This window comes from Antechinus flavipes, chromosome 6, assembly GCF_016432865.1.
Source record: "Antechinus flavipes isolate AdamAnt ecotype Samford, QLD, Australia chromosome 6, AdamAnt_v2, whole genome shotgun sequence".
Taxonomy (NCBI): domain Eukaryota; kingdom Metazoa; phylum Chordata; class Mammalia; order Dasyuromorphia; family Dasyuridae; genus Antechinus; species Antechinus flavipes.
In genome coordinates, this window is record NC_067403.1 from 193559362 (window position 1) to 193581703 (window position 22342).

At 32.1% G+C, this 22342-nt stretch overlaps 1 protein-coding gene across 1 annotated transcript in view; it reads right to left on the bottom strand.

Annotated features, from left to right (window-relative positions):
• HTT (huntingtin) overlaps positions 1-22342 on the bottom strand; it is a 214398-nt gene that overhangs the window by 80195 nt on the left and 111861 nt on the right. The window contains exons 31-40 of the mRNA XM_051965781.1: positions 20750-20973; positions 17209-17287; positions 16105-16266; positions 10790-10845; positions 9691-9839; positions 9117-9253; positions 6532-6648; positions 3981-4103; positions 3328-3566; positions 2334-2476 (exon numbers count right to left, since the gene is read on the bottom strand). Of these exons, the coding sequence (XP_051821741.1) occupies positions 2334-2476; positions 3328-3566; positions 3981-4103; positions 6532-6648; positions 9117-9253; positions 9691-9839; positions 10790-10845; positions 16105-16266; positions 17209-17287; positions 20750-20973 (1429 nt within the window). The remainder of the gene's footprint in view (positions 1-2333; positions 2477-3327; positions 3567-3980; positions 4104-6531; positions 6649-9116; positions 9254-9690; positions 9840-10789; positions 10846-16104; positions 16267-17208; positions 17288-20749; positions 20974-22342) is intronic.

Below are 22342 nucleotides of genomic sequence, written 5' to 3' on the forward strand. Positions count from 1 at the left end.
TGTTTGGGGTAAAACCCGTCTAGGGACTAAATGATTTCATTTGTCCTCTTTTTTGTCAAAAGTACAAATGCAGTTTAAATAATGTTTTTAGTTCTCCCAGCTATGGCATCAAATAGTTCTTGTCCTGAAGTTACTACAACTCTCACATACCATATAACCTAAGTAAGGGTAAGATTGGGATGGAATGACTATTCACCCAACTCAATAAAATGATTGCTCTTTAATCCTTTGAATATGATCAAAAAGTCTTTTTCTTCAATATTGTAGGTCTCTTGCCCAAGGGGTCAGAAACTAAACTTGAGTAAATTATGAAATTATGAAAAAGCTATTGATAGCTGATGCTTCTAAATTTCTACTGTATCCTGCAACCCCTTGCAAGGTGATCATTTAACAAGGCACTTATTACATATCTACTACAAATGAAGCATTGCACTAGGCACTAAAGAAACAAAGACCAAAAATAAATAAATAAATAACTCAGCCCCTGCTTCAAAAGAAGTAAAGCAGGGCAGATTCAAACATGTATATATAGATAGAGGGTTGTAAGAGAGAAACAGAAGCCTCTGTAACAACAGCTCATCTCAAATGAACCCCATGAATATGAAAGTGTAACAAGATTTATGACAACTTTTTATAAGTCTGTAATAATTCTGCCATCTAGTGTTCTGCAGAAGAGACATTCTAGAATTTATAAAACAAATATAAAAGCATAAAAAAAATTACTCCAATTTCACAAATATCTTCTGAAGTATTCAAAAAACTCTCAGGCCCTGATTTATTTTAGGGTTTTTATATTTAGCAATATCCCCTAAAAAAGTTATACAAATACCTATTTAAGGATTTTTTAAAAATCAAAACAGTCCTTAATGATAACCTCAGTACTTTTTGAAAAATGCTCTCATTTTTTAATACACAAAAAGTAGAAAAGGACAGAATTTTGATCTAAGGGTTTAGCAACCTACTTAAGAAGTTACCAGACTTCAAGAAATAAGACCTGAACTTCAAAACCAGAGCACCATTGTCAGTAGATATAGACATTGCACTCACATAGCAATAGGCAAGACCCTCTTTCAAGTGCATATTAACTTTTACCTAGTCTATCAAATCAACTTATAGGATAGTCTCTCTCTTCCAAATCATCCTATAGGTTTTTCCAGACTCAACTTCTTAAAACACAATTCAGGATTTAAAAAACCATCAAAAGTTCCCCAAGCCTGCTAGATAGAATCGGAATCTCTCAGCTTAGCATTTAAAATCCTTTATAAGTCAATCTCTAACATTTCAAATTTTATATCCATTGCTCCTCTATATAATTTAACCTACAGCTAAAATTCCAGACAGTTTCTTGTTTTTCAAACAAAAATGGAGCATGTAACTTTTTTTTTTTAATTTGTGCCAACCTCACGGATTCCTATTGGAAAACAAATCTTTAGTAAATTTGATAAAAAAAAAAATAACTTTATAAGTTTGAAAAGTATAAAGGAGAGGGAGAGAAATCATCAATACAATTATTGAACTATAAGCAAAAATAATGAAAAACTTTTATTTTACCCCGTAAGATTACAAAGTAAAGGATATAATAATTAATCATTAGCAATTCTGGATTAGATACATTATTAAATCATTCTAATTTTTCAATACTATTACAAACAAGAAATAGGTAAATTATTCAAATTATAATAGTTTATATTTCTACAATTCTTTGCAACTGCATTTACAATGCCTATTTTGCATAGCCAGTGCTTTGGGGATTAGTAGTCTCATTTTACAGATGAGGAACCTGAAGCACAGAAGGCAAAATACCTTGCCTTCAGTGAAATAGGTAGTCAATGACAGAGTCAGAAAATAAACTCCAGTCTTTTGAAATCTTATCATCTCTTCATGGTAAGACACTCTCCATTTTGGCATGGAAGATAAAGAATTCCGCCATCAATGTTAGCAACAGCCAAATATTTCCTAAGTGCTTAGGAGACAGCTGGGTCCATTGATTAGAAAACCTAAATGCAAATCTGCTCTAAGATATTTATAAGCTGTGTGACCATGGCAGAGTCATTTCATCGCTGTCTCAAGTCTCTCAATTTGTAAAATGCAGGTAATACCAGCTCCTGCCTCCCACAGAATCATAGGATTACATGAGATATGTTTGTGAAACACTTACCCCAGTGTCTGGCACATGGTAGATACTATAAAAATGGAAGCTCTCTCATTATTATTGTTTCCTTGTGCATGTCTAGTGTTAGGCACTACCATCTGCAGTGCAGCCTCCAGGAAGTCTATGATGTGAGAGAGTGCATAGAAGAGCGCCAACCAAAGGGCTGCTCTGGGGTCCCTACCTGACTTGAAGATGTGTATCAGGCACATCAGCAGGGTGCCCAGTTCTTGGCAATAGAACGTGTGCTGTTGTTCAGTCATCTCCACTTTAAGCTGCTTTGTGACAATATCCTCCAGAAGAATGCCCACCAGCTGTAAAAGGAATCTTGAAAGAACAGTGAGTGGATTAGGCCAGAAGGTTATTACCAAATCATGTGGAAATTACAGACAACCCACTTTCCCCCAAATGAGTATGTACTGAGGAGGTTAATACAAGAATCCAGACCTGACCAAAAGTAAGGGACATGGGCCTGAACACAAGGAGAAGAGGCAGTATTTGGTCACACATTGGATGTGGCAGTAAAATGAAAAGTAAAAATCCAAGGTGTTACAGAGATTTCAAGTGAAAGACACTAGAAGAATAATGGTGTCCCTAATAAAAATGATATCAAGAAGAAGAATAGGTCGAACAAGCTCCTGAACACATGCTTGTGAATTTTATTTATATATGTAAGTTTAGTAGAGGAAAAATGAGGAGATCTGAAAGGTACCTGATCAACAACTCAGCTATATTTGGTTCCTTCTCATAACCTTATCTCCACAATTCTTATTTTCACAGCAAATTAGCAACTGCAGAGCTATTTAGTAGATGGCACACAATAAGGTAGTTCTGTGTATTTTTAACTAAAGAGCATGATTTATATAAACAGGAAATGAAAGCCTTTGTATGAGACTACTGATTATAATTAAATCAATATTTTAAATCTTTATAGATTAATTCATACTAAGAATTAATTAAAAGACTGGTTCTTCTACTCTAGAAGATCCATTTCAGTTAAGTGATCTCTATAACCTAACAAACCCTCATAGAGTCCTAGAGAGGGCAAGGAATGCATGTTACTAAATTTTGGCCTCTTTGATAGCAGTAAGCATAGAAATCAGAACTCAAGTGTTGCTTAATAAGTACACTATCTTTCACTGGCACATTTATAATACTTACATGACTTGAACACTTACCTAGAAAATGTTTCTTCTGGCAAACATTTGACTTGTTTCACTTCACTTTGATCATCTGGTGTTGGCAAGCTACTACCTCCATCTCTTAATTTTTTAATTACTTGACATGAGATTAAATAAGGAGAAAAAGAGAGTTCCTGAATCCGGGAAAGAACAATGTCTTCAGTTGACTGGGATATAAGCACTCTCAGAATAGCTAAGATGCCTGATATCCACAATTGAACAGTACTCACTGATGCCTAAAGAGAAAAGAATAGAAATATTACAATAAAACATTATGAAAAGCAAGGAAAAAAGATGAAGTAAATTTGTAGGTTTTTCTCTTCTACTATATTATGAAGAATGTTTCTTCTTCTAAGAGAAATTGCTTGCTTTTATACTATTTTCAAATAGCTACTTACATTTTCACAATAATTATAATTTATACTGAACCAACAACAAACTCACTTTAGCATTTTACTGCACTTCCATCACAATATCACAGTGAAATAGGTAATATGTATCCTCCTTACAGATGAGGACAGAACTTCAATGCAGGGAAGTGACCTGCTCAAGGTCACATATCCAATAAACTTTAGAAAGAGAATCTGACCCTAATCACCTATCTTAGAAGTATTTCAACATGGCAAAAATGCAGTAACTTGTATACTCACCATTGTATTGGGAGTAATAAACATACTTCGTAAAAGCATGTCAACAGGACGGAGGGATGAAGGAGCTAATATTTCAAATAAAGTGTTCAATACTCCAAGGGCTTCATGAGAATCAATATGCATCTGCAAAAATCAATACTTTTATAAGATTTTTTTTATATGTCAAGTGGCAATGCTACAAAAATCAGTCTACAAAAAAAAAAAAAAAAGCAATCACATCAAATAAAGGGAAGAACATTTCAACACCTCTATTCTTCAAGTTTTCAATTTTCTTATTATTGCATCAACTCCAATATAGGTCATGCCTGAATATCAGCTATATTCCTGAAATGAAACTTCCATGAAATTCAGAGATAAATAAATCAATGAGTAAAAATAATCTGATCAAACATTATATTCAAATTTTATGAGGTACATCTAGAGCAAAAATGTAGGCTATAGTAAGATCAAGAGCATAACAATAATGCATGTAGAATATTGAGCATAATAGGTAAATTGAGTAATTTATCAAGACATCCTCTGAAAGTGAGATTTTCAACCTAGTGATCTGCAAGGGTAAAATAACAACACTAAAATAAGTATTTTAAACATTAAACTTGTGTCAAACCTACATGGACTGATGCTAAGTGAGATGAGCAGAACCAGGAGATCATTATACACTTCGACAACGATATTGTATGAGGATGTATTCTGATGGAAGTTGATTTCTATGACAAAGAGACCTAACTGAGTTTCAATGGATAAATGATGGACAGAAACAGCTACACCCAAAGAAGGAACACTGGGAAACGAATGTGAACTATTTGCATTTTTGATTTTCTTCCCAAGTTATTTTTACCTTCTGAATCCAATTCTCCCTGTGCAACAGGAGAACTGTTCAGTTCTGCAAATATGTATTGTATCTAGGATATACTGCAACATATTTAATATATATAGGACTGCTTGCCATCTTGGGGGGGGGGTGGAGGGAGGGAAGGGAAAAATCGAAATATAAGCGAGTGCAAGGGATAATGTTGTAAAAAATTAGTCTGGCATGGATTCTGTCAATACAAAGTTATTATTAAATAAAATAAAATTTAAATTTAAAAAAAAAAATAAAAATAAAAATAAACTTGTGTCAAAAAATCTGTTTTCTAATTTGAAATTTGACAACCCACCATAAATTCAATTCTTTAATTCAAATATTCCTTCCAACTGTGAAAAAAATGTTACATAACAAAGGAAATAAAATTTTGTAAAATAGTTACTGATCTGCTATCAGAAATCTATTTCAAATAATCAGCTCAAAAATTTGTAATCAATTATTCACCACAAAACAGGGCTTTTCTCCCTTCTTGCCTAAGTGGACTTAAGACAAGAATACTACTTGTTAGCTTGGTTCATGCATGAGGCTAAGTAAAGAGGAGCTTTTGAGTTAATCCAAATGCTCATCTATTGTTCATGCTATAAGAATTCTTATTTCTTCTGTCATCACAGATAATAATAATTCAATTAAGATTATTGATAGAACCCTTCATTCTATGTGCAACATAAAATTTTACTTGAATGGTTGCATTATAAAAGCCAGACTGGAAGAGAAAATGAAGACGTGGTCATCTCTTTCTCTATTTAATTATAGCCTAACATATCACACTTTACTATGAACAAGATCACAGTGTGAGCTGCTATACTTGCTATATTGAGATGGTATTTATCCTATTTTTATTAAGAAGAGTTGTTATTTTGGGATTTCCTGCCTGCAATGCCCTGGAAGTTCTTTTCCTTTACCCATACCAGTAAGTCTAACTCAAATGTCATCTCCTCCACAAAGCTAAAGAAGGTTAAGCAGTATATTTTCCTTTTAAACAAGCATCTACCTGAGGCAGAAGAAAGGAACCCAATATTCTAATGGAAGTAACAGAACGGTCAGCATGAATCTAGACATGTTTTTATTTTCCAAATACAACACTCCATCTCCTATCTGTACTTTTACATCAAATTTTCTACATGCTTGGAATACATTCTCTCCTTTTTTCTTATAAGGTCCTTTGCTTCCTTAAAAATTTAGCAATTTCTTCTATTCAAAGCCTTTCCTTATCCTCATACTGCTAGTGTCCTCCCTCTAAAACTATTCTGTATTTAACTTTTTTTCTTTATATGTTTTTATCCACTCTGTATTTATGGTGTGAATATGTATTTGTTGTCTTCTCCATTAAAAGGTAAATTCCTTAGTAGAAAGGGATTATTTCACTATCTGTACTCCTATCTATTCCTAAGCAGAGCCTGAAACATAGTGCTTAATGATTGACTGACAGATTGATTAGTCAATATAAAAGCTAATGATAATCAATCACCTTTTACAAGTGAAAGCCTTCAACTCAAAATATATGACATTATATGGTTAATATGAAAATACATTGTACATGACTGCCTTCTCAATAGACTGAGGGAGGGGCTAAAGGAATTAAGAACTGAAAAATTTTTAAATGAAGTTAAAATAAAGTATGATTATAAAATATATATGCAAATATTCTATTATTAGCTCCTAAAAATTAAAACATTTTGAACAAACCTGTTGTTTTGCTAACATTGGGAGAATGATGTCAGCTACTTGTCGAGATAATCTCTTCCATTTGTCTTCATTCTCCTTGTGACACTGCTGTAGGACCAGGATGAACATCTCTAATACCTTAAAAAGTATTTTTGTACTGTTAAAAATATCTGGATAATACAAATATTGTATTAGTACACATAATTTACCATTACATTTTTGTGCATTATTAATAACAATGAAGAAAGAAACATCAAGATATCAAAACTTCAAAAATGCATGTAGTTCAAAGAGCAATGGAAAGAATCCCAAAGAACCAAGAAGGTAGTAGCAGATTATCAACAATGACTTGCACTCAAAAATTGGTTTAAAATATATCAAGGACATTTTTGACAGGAAAAGGATGTGGCTAAATCATAACAAATAGACAATCTGAGTGTCGGAGTAGTATCTATGAAATATTTAAAGAACTAGAGAAAGGTTGGTAATATAGGGTCAATATTCATATTCAATCAAGGATTTAAAGAAAGATGAATTGACCAAAAAGAAAAGCCATGAAAGGGCTGAAACCTGCCCCAATAAAGATCAGTATGAATACTGATCAAATCATGGATACCCTGAAATACTGAAGAAATTATAGCAGCATATGTTTCAGTAATAATTCAAATTTACAAACATATGCCATACCCTACAGAATATTCATTCCATTTATATTATGTGAACTCTAGGGAATATTCAATGCACTATCAAATAGCTATGATTCAACCTGACCACTAGCCATAGATGTCAGTCTTATTCAGCTGTTTTATAAAAACATCACATTGGTAAAGGTATTCGAAGCTAATGTACACAAATAAGAATAACCAACCAATCATAACTATTGAAAAACTATTCAAATGGACTACAGAAGCACCAATTGAAATTAAATTCCAGACATTGCTAGCTGAACTGCTAACACACACATTCTCCTTCAACTCAATACTCTTCTACATAATATGGGTCACAGCTTTAGAGCTGAAAAAACTTTGAAGGTCACTGAGTCTAACCTCCAAATTCTTACCTAAGGAAATCACAGCCCAGGGAGCCTACTTCACTTATCTAAAATTATATAAGAAGTAAACATCAGAGGAAAGACTGGAACCTAGATGCACTTCTGCAGAACCTAACTGGAATACATTCCCCACTACCACCCCATTCCCTCCATTCTACACATCCAGATTTTATATTGTAACTTCTCTAACTCATCACTTGTACCTGTTCAACTAATTTAAATAAAAACTATGACCAACTCACTTCCATAATGAAAAACTTTATTACTGCCTTTGGGATAAAATATAAAATCCTTGTGACTTTTTTGATATAATCAATGCATATTAATCTTTATTCTTCAACTGACAGTTTTAGAGTTGTCCCAGGTACTGGGAGGTTAAAGGCTTGCCCTCAGTTACAGGCAAGCATGTACCATTAAGAGGGCCTGAATCATTGCTCACTCACTGCACTGTGCTGCTTCTTACAGACTCATTCCCATGGCACTAATGGCCCTCCACAAAATAACCCTCACACTCAGCCAGATCTGTTTCATATTACTCCCTTCTGTGTAATCAAAACTGAAGACAAACTAGACTCAAAGTGATTTCCCATCTAAAATTATAAGGCTACATTTTCACCACATGCACTCTTTCCTCTCTCTCTCTCATATGTACACTCTCACCATTTCCTCCTCTTCTTCCTCCACCCCAATACTCTGCCACTTTTTCTCCACTGGAGAATTCTGCTCAGAAATTCTACAGTCAGATGGGGGTCAGATGAGCCATTAATTTTTTGGACTTCACACCATTGTTTTACTACTTCATATAAAAAAGGAATTCTTTCTAAAGTAATTTTTTTTAACTCTGATACGTTAAAAAATTTAATTGTTTTTCAATTATCAAAAGTCATTTAAATGGGGGAAAAAACTACCATAACAAAATCTTTATATAGGCAACCAACACAAATTTCTGTATTGATCATATCCAAAAAACATGTGTTCCATTCTGTACCTTAGGTCCACCGCCTTTTTATTAGGAGGTATCAGGGAGCATTTCTCTGGAATCATGGGTGGTCATTGTACTGACTAGGACTAATCTCTGCTTCTTTCAAGGAACCTTTCTATGACACATTATAGAGGTCTAATTTTAAACTCTCCCCAGCTTAATAACATCTTGTTTAAGCGTAATGCCTAGCAAGAAACATAAAGACTCTTTGAATATTCCCACTGAAAAGTAATTTTTTTTCCTTCTCAGAATTTCCAAATCTTTTTTCTTACCAGTCACATAATATTTCTGGTATTATAGTTTTTTGTACACATTCCTCAAACTACCTAATAGGCCATAATTATGCTCACATGAAACAATTCTCATTTATCATTATATTTCTTATTCAGAGGGCCTAGAATGTAATAGACATTCAATGATAGTTTGCTAAACTGACAAGGGCCATACATAGGTACACTTTTATGGACTATGTAAATCATAATAGGTTCAAAATTAAATATCATTGATATCCAAATAACCAAATGGATAATTTTTTAAAAAAAAGAATAACACCACATGGTACACTTCTCTCACCTGATGGTACTGAATAAGTCTTAATAACATGGACACAGCCACCTCTTTTTGTGTCTCGAGCTCTTTTCCAGCATCTGCTTTGTTTGTTCCTCTTAATACAAAGAGATCATGAACTATGGGCTGCAGAGCTGGTATGGCTGAGAAAATAAAGATATAAAACATGGAAAGTACATATAAGTGGTCTTTTTGAAAGTAAATTTAAACCCAAATCCTCTGGGGGGAAAAAACATAATAAAAACAAGTTTCTGTGATTTTTGCATTACTTACTTAAAGTTTTAAGTCAAAAGAATGGAGGCCATATTCAGATTCAATAAAACACCACTATATTACAACTATCATTATTTAAACATACTATTATATTAGATAATGGATTTTTCCAAGTGTTTGCTATATGTACTATATACATAATAACATTGATATATAAGCTTTGTTTGAGAATAACAAGACTCATTAAACTGACTAAATTGAGGTTATTCCTAATAAACCTCTGATGTTAAGTATATAGAAAGAGTAATGCTGCAAAAGTAGATCATGACTGGAACAGACTATCCCTTTAAAGTGTTTTTCCAGTTACCGTGTGTTACAGCTTTTCGCCCACTGGCCATGATGCCATCACAAAGTTGAATGATTTTAGGAATTCCAATGATCTGCTTTGAGTGATAGCGCTCATAAGACAACAATACTAAGAAGAAAAAGATGTTCGGAATAATTGCCTCTGATTCCCTAAAAACAAAAGACAGTCATTGTAGACCTTTTCAAATGAAGAAAAAAATATCCAAAAGTAAAACACAAAATAACTTATTCTTCAGGAGAAAATTATAAATGTGACTTTAGTTGTGTCATATTCACTTATTTGGGGAGTTATGCATGTTTAATAATTTATGTAAATTAGTGATTGGCAATACAAATGTTACTGAAATTCTACTACCTACAAATTTTAACAAATATAATAAAATATTCCTCCTAAAGATAGAATATTATCTAAATAATAAAAGTAGTATGTATTAAGAGGCAAGACAGAAGATATAGCTATCCTCAAAATCAAAAAGAGCTATATTCAAGTCCTATTACATAAAATAGTTGTGTGTCTCTTTGGCAAGTCATTTACCTCTTGCTGTTTGAGCTAATGAGCAATCTATAACTTTAGGTTGCTGAAAAGGTGCCAATATGCTTTTGGATAGGAAGTTTTCTCAAGGGAACTTTCTATACCAATGGAATCAGAGACCTAATCCCTTATCCCTATTTCTAAGTATCAATAATTGTTGCTAATACCAGTAAAAATAAAATGTTTCAATTTCAACAGAGACAACTTCACAAAAAATTCTTTTTCTGGAAAAAAAAAAAACAAACCCAAAACTACCACTCACAAATAATGTACCTCAGAATTTGGTAGTATAATTATATGCTTAGAAATATGAAAATAAAAAACTGACAATGCATATAATTATAGTATGCAGAACTGCTTCCAAATAAGGCCAAGATCATTCTTTCAAAAATAAAAGCATGCTAGGAAAAAAATTTTCTAATTATATAACAAAATGGTTAATTACCAACTGGCTTTTAAAAGAAATTGCCAATCCAAAAATATATAATCAGAATAAACGACATCTGCATAGAGCTTTAGACATTAGTAAACAGAAATTAAATCTGAAACCCCAAAATACTGTTATTACCTAAACTGGCCAACTTCAATGTATTCAAACTGCTTTAACACAAATCCAATAAACACCTAAGGGCACAAAGATAAAAGGTTAAACATATCAAGCAATAATGTCATAATATTTTAACTTAAGTAATCAGAAAATAAATCATTTGTACTTATTTTGACATATCTATGTTAATTTCATTTAGCAAAATATTTTTTGAGTGTAGAACTACTTGTTTAAAACTAATACTGAGAGTTGAGTATTTTTCAGAAAATATTTGAATTAAAGTTCAAAAACAACATGTGGTTAAAGATTAATAGGTAAAAATAATGAAGTCTGTATCATAAATGGCAGAAGTTTCCTAAACACTATTATAGCAGAACTGCAAACTCTGGGATAGCAGAAATGCAAAACCGCATATGGTATAAAGAATTGCCTTGGTCTCTATGACCAGTAGCTGATCCAGTAGGAGAAAAAAAAACAACAAAAGTTCAAACAGTTTTATAACAAATTCTAACGCTCTCAAAAAGAATAAATTTCCAAGGAGGTTAAAAGCAATTCAAGAAAATAAAAACCACCATCAAAGAGATTAAAAGTAGTTAACAAGTGAGTTTCCTAGGGTGTTGAGCATTCCTAATGAAGTCCTAAAGTCTTCTTTTATATTTTTCTTGCCCAAAAAGGCCTCAAAATGGGTCCCAGGTCAATATATCCAGAAGCAAATTTAACTCCAAGTGACCCAGGTCAGCACCACTGCTTCTTTCACAACAAATTAATAAGAAACAAAGAATGTTATTAGAAAATATTTTGTCCAATTATATGCTAATAAAAACAACAGCTTAATTAAAATGGATGAATATCTAAGAAAATATAAAATATCCAGATCAACAAAACAAAAAACAAGATTTTAAATAGCCCAATATTAGGAAAATAAAATTAAACATGGCATAAAGAAACTTCCAAAGGAAAAAAAAAATTTAAATTAATTATTAGATGGATTTGAAAATTAATTGTAATATCAGAAGATTACTTATTTCCCACTAGGAAAGCAAGAAGAGAATGACTATTAAGTGACTATAATTTGCCAAACTGTGCTAAGATCTTTACAAATATTATTTCATTTGATCCAATTGTCCCAAGAACCCTAGAAAGTAGGTAATGTTACTCTCCCCATTTTATGGTTGAGGAAAGTGAGACAAGAGTTTAAGACCTTTTACCTAAGGTCACATTGGTAGTAAATGTCTGAGGTCATGCTTGAATTCATCTTTTCTTGATTAAAGGCCCAGTACTCCTTCCACTGCATCTCCTAGCTGTCTCTGATATTAAATAAACTCTTTGCAAAAGCAAGGGGAAAAAAAAAAGATCCTATCAAATTCCTTGTTACGTAACTATAATCTTGATTCTGAAACTAACAATAAAGCAAAGAAAGAGAATGATAAGTCAAGATTTTTAATGAATATCAATGAAAACTTAATTACCTAGAATTTCAAAAATGTTTTACACAATGGCCAGATCAGATTTTTAAACCAGAAATGCAAAGAGTCAATTATCAAGAACATAGTTAAGAAAATTGTAAATATTATTATGACCATGCTAATAATAAGACAAGTCACATGACCATATCAATAAATGAAAAAGTTTCTGACATAATACAAGAATTATTCTGCTCTACTTCCATTAAAAATATTACAAATACCCATTTTTCCTTAATACAGTCAATAGTATCTATATAAAACCAAGAGCCAACATGTAATGGAGATTACTAGATAAATACCTTTTCAACAAGATCAAAATAAAGTATTTATCCATTATCAACCCTTTATTATTTAATACAGAATAGTAGGAAGAAAAAAAACATGAAAATTCCACTTCAAATAATTACAGAATGTATAAAACATGTGGGAGTCTAGCTACCAAGAAAACATAAGAGCTTTATAAATACAACTACAAAACACTGCTTGCAGAAATACTGAGTTAAATAATGGGGGAAACTTTCATTGCTTGTGAGAGCAGAACAAGTTAATATTACAAAAATGACAACAGTACATAAATGAATTTACTTATTAATTGACATATACACCAAATGTCAAGGAATTACTTTATAAAAGTAAAGAAAATAACAAAATTCATATATAAGCAGAAAAGGTCAACAACCTCAATAGAAATAAAAAGTGAAAACCAAAGGGGCCTTGCAGTAGTAACAGATGTCAAACTACATTATAAAGAAGGAATTCTCAAAACAATTTGATATTGTTTTTAAAACAGCGATATTGATCTGATTGATAAACTGAGAGATATACAGCATAAAGAATAATATGTATCTATTTTGGATTACTTGCTGTCTAAGTGGGGGAAAGGAAGGGAGGAAAATTTAGAACACAAGGTTTTGCATGGGTGAATGTTGAAATTATCTTTGTATGTATTTTGAAAATAAAAGGCTATTATTTTTTTTAATTTAAGTAATAGACTAAAGTAAAATAAAATTTTAAAGAATAATATGTCATCTTCTGTCTTAATATTTATTAAACACAAACACCCAAACTACTGACTTATTATTTGACAAAAACTTCTGGGAAAACAAAAGAGTCACATGGGATTAGATTCTAACCAAAAATTCATATCTTATACTAGAGCTACAGATGGCTATCTGACCTAAATATAAAAGGTCACATCAAAAAACAAATTATAAAAACAAGGGAAAAAAATAATCTGGAAAACTTAAGTAAAGAACAAAAACTTATGACCAGACACAGGACAATTTGATTATATAATTTTTTTTTTTAAATTGTTGCACAAATATAAGATTAAAAGAAAAAGAATTAACTGAGAAAACATCTGTAAAATATTTCTCTGATAAAAATCTCATTTCTAAAACATATAAGGAATTGATTCAAATTTAGTTGAATAAGAGCTATTCCCATTTGACATAAGATTTAAGCATAAGAATAGATAGTTCTTAAGAGGAAAAAACGCATCCATTCTAAAGTCATATGAAAAAAATGCTCCAAATCATTACTTATTAGAGGAATGCAAATTAAAGAAATTCTGAGATTCTACCTCACACTTATCAGAGTCCTAAAAATGACAAAAACATAAAATGATAAATGTTAGAGGGGTTGTGGAAAAACAGCAAAATAATGTATTACAAATGGACTTGAGAATGGATATAACCATTCTGAAAAGCAACCTAGATTTATACACAAAAAATTAACAGCAAATTACCTAACTGTACAACTGCAAAGCCTATGGCCCTGCTTAGAATGCTGTTTACTTCAAGATCAATGGAGAAAGTATCTCTTCTGTTAAAGAGCAAATGGCTTGGAGAGACAAATTATGATGGCTTATGATTTGGATGCCTACTATTTGCACCCCGCAAAAGTAGCTCCAGAGACTAAGAAGGAGCCTAACCTGGCTCCTTGCATCACTGACAAGTGAATATGGAACAATATTTGTGAAGAACACAATATGGCAGTCATCTAGTTCTGGCTTCACAAAGGCCAAACACAGCATTGCTCTAACTCTGACATTACATTACAGCCATTACAAGCTAGTACCCCACTAGTTGAGTCATTTAGGCCCTGAACTAGTTTACTTGAAATGATTTGTAATGTTTCCTTCCCTCCATTATAAGACCTATTTTCCTGGCTCTCCTATTTACAATATCTCTCTTTAAAAATACTACTTTAATCTTAGTTCTGAATTCTCTCTCTCATATCCCCTTCTACACACTTGAAGAAATTTGAACTGAAAATTAAAAAAAAAAATGCCCTATTACAATATACAATCATGCAAAACAAATTCCCACATTAGCCAAGTCCAAAAATATCCATGCACTTCAGTATGCCTTCTGACCCAATCTCTTCCTCATCTGAAAATGGGTAACATACTTCCCATAAGGCCTCTAAAACTGTGGTTGTTTCACCACTGACACTTAGTTTTTCAAAGTTTCCAGTCTTTAGAGCATTATTGTCACTAAATAAATAATTCAATTTCTGGTTCTATTAACTTCATTTTGCATCAGTTCATGAGTTTTCCCAGGTTTTTCTAAAATCATCTTCTTTACCATTTCTTATTATACAATAACATTCCATCATATCCATAACATAACTTGTTTTCCAATTCCCCAATACAAGATGACCATCCCCTCAGTTTCAAATTCTTTGCCACCATGAAAAGAACTTTTAAAAATATTTTTGTATATATAGGTCTTTTTCCTCCTTCTTATGGTATCACTGAATCAAAGGGTATAAACAATTTAATAATTTTTCAGAAAGAGTCCCAAATTATATTCCAGAATTGTTAAACCACTTCATATTTCCATTTAAAAACTACTAAGTGCCACCCATGGTTCCCAAAGGATCATTGATGAAACATACTGTTTGCCTCCTGACAGAGTGTAGCTAGATTTAGAATGGGGAATAAGACACATGCATTTTTACATACAGTTAGGAAATTTATTTTGCTTGACTATGCCTACTGGTTATAAGGAATTTGTTTTCCTTTTTTCCACAAATGTGGAATAGTGCATGCAATCTCAAATAAACTCACTGTATTATTAGGTTTATTTAACTGTTTTATTTTGTTACATAAGTCCTCTTACAAAATAAAGGTAATCTGTAAATATTTTTAATACAAAAATAAAACAGCAGTAAAACTTTTTAAAAAGAAAAATTATTCAATAAACTCAGACCACAAGTATTATGATAAGGACTCATTATACTCTTAATTTTTAAATTTCTAGGTCTTTCCTCAGTCTGAATATATGTAAGAACTATAAAGGGAATCTGACACTATTGACTACCTTTTCCTCCTGCATATTTACTCTCTCTAGGTTAAGTTTTTTTTTTAAAAACTTCGAAAAAAAAAAAAGTAACAAGCTACACAAAGGCAAGGACTGGTCTTAACTATACTTCATATCTCCTGCAGTTTCAAGCACAGTACTCAGCATATAATAGGTATTTAACAAATATTTTTTAAATGAAAATACTCATTCTGTACTTGAGAAAGATATCTTTATATTTTGAAAAATTATAATAACCAACAGGAAAAATCTTGATCTTATCTTGCAAATACATCCCAAATTTTAAGAGAATTTATCTGAAGCGTATAATGAAAACATCTAGTAATATTTATAAGTCCTAACTTTGAAAAAAATTAGAAATGGTCAAATAAAAGTCATCCAAAGCTTATCAGTCTAGTTACACAAGCAATTAAAGGATTCAATTGGTGAAGAAATAACTTACAATTCTTCGAAAGACATTTTTAGTGTTTTATAAAAATCATTTTTACTGAATGATAAAAAACAGGTACAAAGTGAAGAACTTTAGTATATAAAATGGACCAACCTGATCAGAATCCAGAAGACAGTAGTTAACTCGTAATTGAACCAGTTGCGCCAGTAAATCTAGAACCTGCCTCTGCAATTGCACAGATGTTGTTGTGGTGTACTGTTTTAAAGCCTTGATGACAAGAGGCTCAAACAAACGAATATGATTGTGAATAGCATTCTAGTTAAAAAAAAAAAAACCAAACATATTATTTATATTGGACCTTTCAAATCCAAGCAATGAACAGCCATACTTAAATTATTTTAAGTTCAAAAACATTTTTCCTTTAAATATACTGTAAGGAAAGAGTAAAGTATTAAGTCCTTAGAATAAATAGATGAACGGATAAATAGGTGGATAAAAAAAAGAATTCCTGCACAAATGAATAGCATTGACCAAGCATGGGAGCTACAATTTAGAAAATCAAAACTACCTTTCAGGAAGCTCATTTAATAATTAGGTGAGTCAACACATAAAAGGGAGTTTTAGCTGCATAGCAGATGGAAAGGAAGATGATAGAGTGGACAACAGAAAAAGCAGACCATCAAGGTAAGATGACTTTATGAACCCTGTAGACATTAAAGATCATTGTAAATGGTACTTGATCAATGACTCTTGAAAACGGGTTAATGGGATCAAGTATCAAACTAATAATAAAATAATAACAACAACCACCACACAATAACTGGCATTTATGTGATGCTTTAAGATTTGTAAAATAATTTACAATTATCATCTTAATTGCTCTTTACTTTGGGAAATAAGTGCTATTTTTAGCTTCATTTTTACAGATGAATACATTAAGACAGAGGTTATTTCCCTTATTAGTAAGGGTCTGAGACCAAATTTGAAGTCAAGTCTCACTAACTCCAAGTCCAGAGCTTTAGTCACTGCTCCACTGATCTACCATGAGAGTGTTACCATGAATACCATAGAGTTATCTCAGGCAGAAAAGGGGCCTATACTAGAGTAATCATCCAGTTTTTAATGGAAACTAAACAATGATAGTTTGAGGCAGGGATTCTCCAAAGCTTAGAGTTGTTAATCCAATTATGACATCTAGTATTAAGAAACCTCACTATTTCCTCATGTACCATCAAAAAAATAGCACTGTGTATTTACCTTATCTGCACGGTGTTTTGTTACATTTGTAAGATTGGTTTTCAACTGCGTAGACACTTTCTGGAGCACATCAAACCACCTGTTAAAAAAAATTTGAACCAAGAAACATTCATAAAGAAGCTATTTCTTAACTCATCAAGCAATACATTAAAAAGCCCATATTTGTAGAGACTATTCAGGTATGTAGCTAATTTTCACAAAAATCCTGAAAAATAAATGCAAAGATTATTGTCACCATTAGAGAGATAAGGAAAATAAGGTGATGCAACTAAAAAGCGACTGGTCTAATACTATTCCCATTCAAATCCTCTAATACATGTTCAATGCTTTTTCTATTTCATATTACTTCCTTTCCCACATACCAATTTTGGATTCAGTATCACAGTGACAGAATTTTATTTTTTAAAACTAGACTTATGGTTTCATTGGCATAGGTAATTCCCAGGGAGAAATCTCCCTCTTCCTCCTTCCCCCAACATAAATCAGCATCTACCCTGCAACTTACAGTCTAAAAGAATTTAAATAATTTGTTCATTTATTTCAGCCTCCTCATTTTTCATAACCTCATTTGCTGTTTTCTTGGCCATTTCCTTCTCCAGTTCATTTTACAGATGAGGAAACTGAAGAAAGGAGGTTTAAGTGATTTGTCACAGGTCACACAGCTAGGGTCTAAAAACATATCTGAGACTCCAGACCTCCACTATTACACCTAGTTTCCCCTTTAAGTAAAATTAAAGATTAAATTACTATCAGAGGGGAGAATTAAAAACACATCTTCCTGCCTCCAACGTCAATTATCCAGTGTATCATCCTGCCACCACACTAAAAGAATAATTTTTATAATGACTAAAATTGGTATGATTTCTGAATTATGTGAATTATAAAACTTGTTATTGTATTATGAATATAACATGACATACATATTATATGTATATATTAACTGTTAATTATGTTAATTATAAAACATATTTGACAGAATTAGGTTCAAGATGACTTAACTCCTACTTCAATGCCCTTTTTTCATCAAACCATTGAAAAAAATCAAATAATAATTTTTTTTATCAATCTACCCCCCATAAGATTGTGAAGCTCCTTGAGGGCAGGAACTATTTCTTAAAACTTTTTGTAGACCCATAACTTAAAACAGTGCCTAAGCTTGTAGTAGTTTAATAAATGTTTAATGATTGACATTAATTTGATTTGCTTTTCAAATCTATAATGAATTCCAAGGCAAAACTGGACTATGGGTTATACTAAAACTCAATTTACATGAATATCCTAGTCTAGTTCTGTTTATTTTAATAATTTAATTATTAAATACAACTAAAAAACTTCATTTATACCATATATAAGCTCCCAATAAATAAAAATACAGGACACTTAAGTGGTGAGATTAATGAAGTCAGTGTCATTAGATCAGATTAGGTGTTGGACCCTGTCACTAGTCAGTTGAACATAGCAAGTAAGTGAACATCTCAGGGGAGAGTCCTTCCTCATTTTTTAAACATAAATATCATATTTCCAACACTAGTTGTTCACAAGGTTATTGTGAAGAAAACTATTTGTAAATTATAACTCACTATGAAGAGACAATATGACAAAGAGAGAATGCTGGCCTTAGCCACAAAGGACAGGCACAAACATAGGAGCTCTGACACATACTAGCTATGTGACTCTGGGCAGTTTGTTTAGTATCTCATTACACACAAGAAGCTCTTTAAGAGTATCAACTTCAATCCAGATGCCAATCTGAATGGGTGGAGGTTATATTATATCTAGAAGTTGCCAATATGAATGAATCACAAGCTAACGTTCCATATATTGTTAGCTGCTGTTATGAACATATGATGGTGGTAGATTTTTTTTTTAGGATACCTCCTATGTAAAAGGCATTGTTAAGACACTAGGGCTATAAAGAAGGATCACAAATAAAAGAGAGAAAAATAAAACCCGTATATCATTTATGATGATAAAACAACATCATAGTTACGAAACACAGAGTTCCTTTAAATGTCTCTATAATTTATTTAATGTTGTATTCCTTGGAATTTCTATCTAGCTTTATTTATCAAAAACATGAAACCAGTATAAGACCACACAACATCACACAGAAATAAAGGAAAATGTAATAGTCTGGAAATTGAAATGTTCATGTAACTTCAATATATTAAACAGCTTTCTAATACTATTGATTACTATCAGTCATACAATAAATATTTAAATATTATTTGCTCTCTGATGATCTTGCCAGTTTTTAATAAAGAACATGACAATAGTTCTACCACAGTGCTAATCTAAAAACATTCTGTGGCATGGAGATGATTCATTAGGCTTTGACAACAAACCCCAAACTCTGGTTGTTTCTAGCAACCTAGAAAGACTTTCAGACACCTATTAGAGTAGAAAAGACAATAAAAATAGTAGCTGTTTGGATGGGGTGGGGCATTGGAGAAAACTATGAAAATAAACAGGTATACTAATGAAATGCTGGTAGAGAACTGAATTAGATCAATCATTCTGGGCATACTTTGTGATTATACTATAGAAGTCATTAAATTGTATATATCCTTTGATCCTGTGATACCACTAGGTAGCATAAAGTACGATGTAAGACAGAGATAAAAGTCCTATTTATATAAAAACTTTATAGCAGCAATTCTTATGGAAGCAAAGAATGGAAAGAGTGTGCCAAATGATTTTGGTATATGAATATAACAAAATATTATTGCACCATAAGAAACAATGAATATGAAGAATTCTAAGAAATTTGAGAAGACTTGTATGAATTGATATAGTCAAAAGTAAGCAGAACAGGAAAAAACAATTGATCACAATAATGTAAAGGACCACAATAACATAAAGAAAAATATACAAGAACTTTGGAACTATGATAAATACAATATTCAATCACGATTTCAAGAGGGATACTGGTACACTTCAGCTATGGGATGAAGGATGTTTTCAAACATGGACAGTGTATCGGTTGCCTTGCCTGACTACACTTAATTGGTAGGGGTAAAGGTTCTATATGGGAAAGAAGGCAGGAAATTAGGAAATGACAGAGATAAAAAAGAGAATAAAACCTTTTTTTTTTTTTTAAAACCACATACACATGACAAAAATCATCTGAAGATCAGGCAAAGTTTGAAGAAGCTTTTTAGCAAAGAAAGAGTTGGCCGAAATCTGATGGGAAATTTTTTAGCCAAAGTAATCCATGAAGACCATGAATCCAATGCAATTTCTATCACAGAAGAAGTAAATTCACCAATAAAATCATGGATTCTTGAAATATGACAATAACTGCACAGAAGACATAAAATGTACTTGGAATCATAAATTTTAGCATTCAAGTCTCAACTCTAACAATTACTAGCTATGTGACCTTAAGAAATTCACCCCATCTTTAAGGATCAGTTTCCTGCACTGAGAAAATGGGAATAAAGATACTTGTACTACTTACCTTAGAGGATTAGGTTTTTCCCCCCCAGAAAATCTAAGTTATTTTTCTATAATACTTATAGTTTATTTTGAAAAAAATTACCCAGAAGTATCATGTTCTTGTTCTGCCTGGACCATATTCCTCAAACTAGCATCAGCCAAGGCCTGTGTAAAATGTGTATATGGTGCCATGAAGCAATAATGATAAAGGCCAGGACGCAAACTAGAAGAACCCAAACGCTGGGCTTTTCCTTGAGATTTGCTGGGTTTGGATGATAAGCCATCATACTGTGATGCCAGATTTGTCCCAAACAGAGTCTTCAACAACTAAAGGAAAATAATAGAAACCACAATTAATACTTTCTATAATATCCTCAAGCATGAAACCCATTCTAAAAGTATACAAGTTACCCCTGAGTATATTATATACTAAAGGATCATTTACCTAGTTATTAAGCCTCTTTTCAAAAACAAAAACAAAAACAAAAAAAAAAGGACTACTCAAACCTTAAACTGAGTAGTAAAACTGCAGAGAAGATTTCAATTTCATCTTAAATCTAAACGTAAATGTAAGGACTCTTTCTTTCCACCAAAATTTTTATGTTATCAGGCGTTGATGCAGCCTTACTTTACTGCAAAGTGTGAAGGTCACAGAGGAAATATATAGAGCATTCATTTTTAACCCAAATTAGCTGTGTTGATTTTCTTAGGGATCTATAAACACTGATCTATCAGTAAGCATTTATTAGGGACTATGCTAAACACTAAAAACACAAAGATAAAAGTAAAACAATCTGTGACCTGAAGAAGCTTATACTTTATTGAGGAGACAACATGTACAAACAGAAATAAAAGTACTAGGTTTTAGGAGGGAAGGTATTAGCAAATTAAGGTTTTTGTTAATTTCTAGGCTAGAGTCTCCCACATAGTATCACTTGCTCAGCTTCAGTTAAGCCTTGATTAATCTCCTTAATAAAGCTTTAGGATTTATATATATGCTTAAAATGGTTTAACACAACCGATTCATACTAAACATAATTCAAGTCTGACATTTAGCTGTCTATCTCAGCCATCTTTGTGCCAAATGCCCTGTAGTTATACACTTAAGACTACTGAACTTTCAAAGATCATGGCCAGAAGAAATTAATTTACTTGGCGTTTGAACTCCTGCCCTGGGAAAAGACTATCTTGACTAGTGAATAAAAGCAAACTCATTTATCCTATTTTAATTAGCGAGTCTTGTCAAGGATCTTGTCCAAGCTTTACATCTTTTCCAAACTACCTTTATTTCCATAATATACACATCCCACCAGTCTAGTTCTGAATCATGAACTTTCCTACTCCCATTCCACTAATGAAAACTGGTTGTAAGCCAAAGCTTTCCAACCAAAAGCTGTTGGAAAACTATCTCCTTTGTAACCCATCTGACAACAAATCTCTTCATGTGATCATGATTTCCCAAACATAGTAGAATTTAAAGCAATTTTACTACCAGCCTTTTGATAAAATATTGCATAACACAGACTAAAGTGTTTTGGACATAATGGGGTAGAAGGATAAAGAAAAGAAGTTGCAGCTCTTTTTAACTCTCTCAAAGCTAACAGTAATCAGAAAGTTGATGGCAAAGAAGAGCTCAAAAGTGAGAAAAAGAAAGGATGGGAATTAAAGTAGATGATGAGAAGAGATATTTTTTTAA